Source organism: Taudactylus pleione, unplaced genomic scaffold (assembly GCF_031769625.1).
Source record: "Taudactylus pleione unplaced genomic scaffold, aTauple2 ptg002941l, whole genome shotgun sequence".
Taxonomy (NCBI): Eukaryota; Metazoa; Chordata; class Amphibia; order Anura; family Myobatrachidae; genus Taudactylus; species Taudactylus pleione.
Genome location: NW_028287308.1, coordinates 150,467 through 152,452, shown reverse-complemented (window position 1 = coordinate 152,452; position 1,986 = coordinate 150,467). Strand labels below are relative to the sequence as shown.

General features: G+C 41.4%; 1 protein-coding gene across 2 annotated transcripts; it reads left to right on the top strand.

Moving 5' to 3' along the window:
* Positions 1–1,658, top strand: LOC148431076 (ciliary microtubule-associated protein 2-like). 2 transcript variants are annotated; one of them, XM_088466368.1, is made up of 5 exons: positions 1–14; positions 510–666; positions 744–866; positions 1,434–1,569; positions 1,636–1,658. In XM_088466368.1, the coding sequence occupies exons 2-4, from the start codon at positions 619–621 to the stop codon at positions 1,545–1,547; spliced, it is 285 nt and encodes a 94-aa protein (XP_088322494.1). In that variant the 5' UTR covers positions 1–14; positions 510–618; the 3' UTR covers positions 1,548–1,569; positions 1,636–1,658. The 2 variants fall into 2 exon arrangements, with proteins under 2 accessions (XP_088322494.1, XP_088322493.1); XM_088466367.1 differs by lacking the exon at positions 1–14 and having other exon boundaries at positions 406–666.
* The last annotated feature ends 328 nt before the right edge of the window (positions 1,659–1,986 follow it).

The window sequence follows — 1,986 nt, the reverse complement described above, 5'->3', positions numbered from 1 at the left end:
CAACTTCAGAGACAGTGAGTACATATATGATACACCACTGGCTAAGAAACTCTAAAGAACATATTTCATAAAATATTAGGAGGGGAACATGCAGTAGCCAATGGCAACTACATAAATTAATTTGTGTCTCTAGAGTCCTGTAAAGTGATATCTGGTTGGTTGCTGTGGATTGAAACAGTTCATGCTCATTGCACCATGTTATTAAATAAGATCTAGTTGATGAAGTTGATTTTAGATTCAAGAAAGTTTATGAAAGATGTACAGTTCAAGGCTACATCCGAATAACAATAATGTCCTTTTAGAGGTCACAGGACACCACTTACCCCCTCTGTCCCTCATCTACCTAAGCCTCTGTTGATTGCAGGGCTGTATTTTATAGGGTAAGACTGGTTTTCTCTATATGTTTTTCTTGAGAAAGAAAACATTTTTCACGTTTTTTCTTATTTTTAAGTAAGAATGTGAATGTTGGACATAAATTGTATCTGTAAAAAGACTGTGATTTAATCCAGGCAAGACGTTTAGGGCCTGGAACCTATAATCCCTATAATCCTTTCGTTCTGGAGCGAGTTGCATCTACGCCTGGATGGAAAAGCAGAAGAAACAGAACGGCTGACTGTGATGCCACATGTCCTGTACAAGGAAACATGGGAGAGGAACCGTTTGCTGGTGAGGTGAAGCTGTAATTTACACTCTGGGAAACATGAATCAATTTTCTGAAACGTTTGTATGCTTGATTACTTTAGAAGCAAAACATGGGGCCGGGTCGATACAACATAAAGTCATTTCTGGAGCTAATGGAAAAGAAACCTGCCAGCGTGCGAGGACTGTGTAACACTAAAGATGTGCGATTCAAGGACGAATTAAAGGTAGAGCATGTTAAACAGTGATAGAGGAGTTCTAGGAATATGCACAATGATCCTCTACACATTGTGGGTCAGCCAAACTGTAGGCTAGTTCTAGGTACACACTGTGCATTTATGGGACCGATTAACCAATTCCCAGCCTAGTGCTGCCGGCGAACGGTCACAGTAATATAAGCATGCCCTGGCAGCGCCCCCTCTGTTTTACACGGTAGCTTGACCCGACGCTGGCGAAGCAAAGTATTTCCATTTTTGCATGTCCCCATTGTCGGGTACAGTGTAACGCAATCTGAATAAATTACAGTAAGCTGCCATCTCCATAGAGATTTATAGGGGCGGGGGTAAGCCTCACAAACTGATTTCACTGGTGCTAATCTGTTAATAATGTAATAAAAGCACAGAAAAGCCCTTTGGTGAAAACACCAGAGAAAGGACTTTTCTCATCTTAATAAATAGACACCTGAATCAGTTCTGTACCCCCTTCCTGGCAGTGTGTGAATGATGTCACATGCAGATGAATGTTTGCTATGTGATCTATTTTGTTCATGATTCCTGTTTCTGTCCTCCACACAGAATTGTACCCCAGGACCTGGAACTTACGGCAAAGCAGGGAATCCACACACTCATAGAAGAGAGGGCTTCAGAGTCTGCCAGCTCCAAGGGTATAATGGACAGCGAAACGACTAAATGTGGCTCAGCAAGCAGCAATGTAAGTGATTATGGGATGAGAGGGGCCGTGTGTCATTGCTTTCCTAATGCACTGCTCATATTTCAGGAATGTGTGCCGGGACCAGGAACCTACAACCTAAAATGCTCCATAGATGAAACCTTGAAGCACGTTGTGGGTAAAAGAGGACCTTATGACCTATTCACCGGGCCAAGATCACAGCACATCCTGTACGGACACTTTGCTACACCTGTAAGTATGCTACAAAGTGGAACGCTTCCATTAGAGGTCATTGAATGGAAGATGCTGACCACATATAGTATGTACATGTATAAAACTGAATATAAGAAATTAGGGAACCAGTATATGACGAACGGTACAGGAGGTATACAATAGTATATGCCTGTACTTTTTTATTTTCAATTATTATATAAATGGTATACTTCTCTTTAAGTATTG

Coding starts and splice junctions, on each gene's coding strand:
- LOC148431076 (XM_088466368.1), top strand. CDS start 619: ATGCCACATGTCCTGTACAAGGAAACATGGGAGAGGAACCGTTTGCTG. Junction 667..743: donor GGGAGAGGAACCGTTTGCTG/GTGAGGTGAAGC, acceptor TGATTACTTTAG/AAGCAAAACATGGGGCCGGG. Junction 867..1,433: donor GATTCAAGGACGAATTAAAG/GTAGAGCATGTT, acceptor TCCTCCACACAG/AATTGTACCCCAGGACCTGG.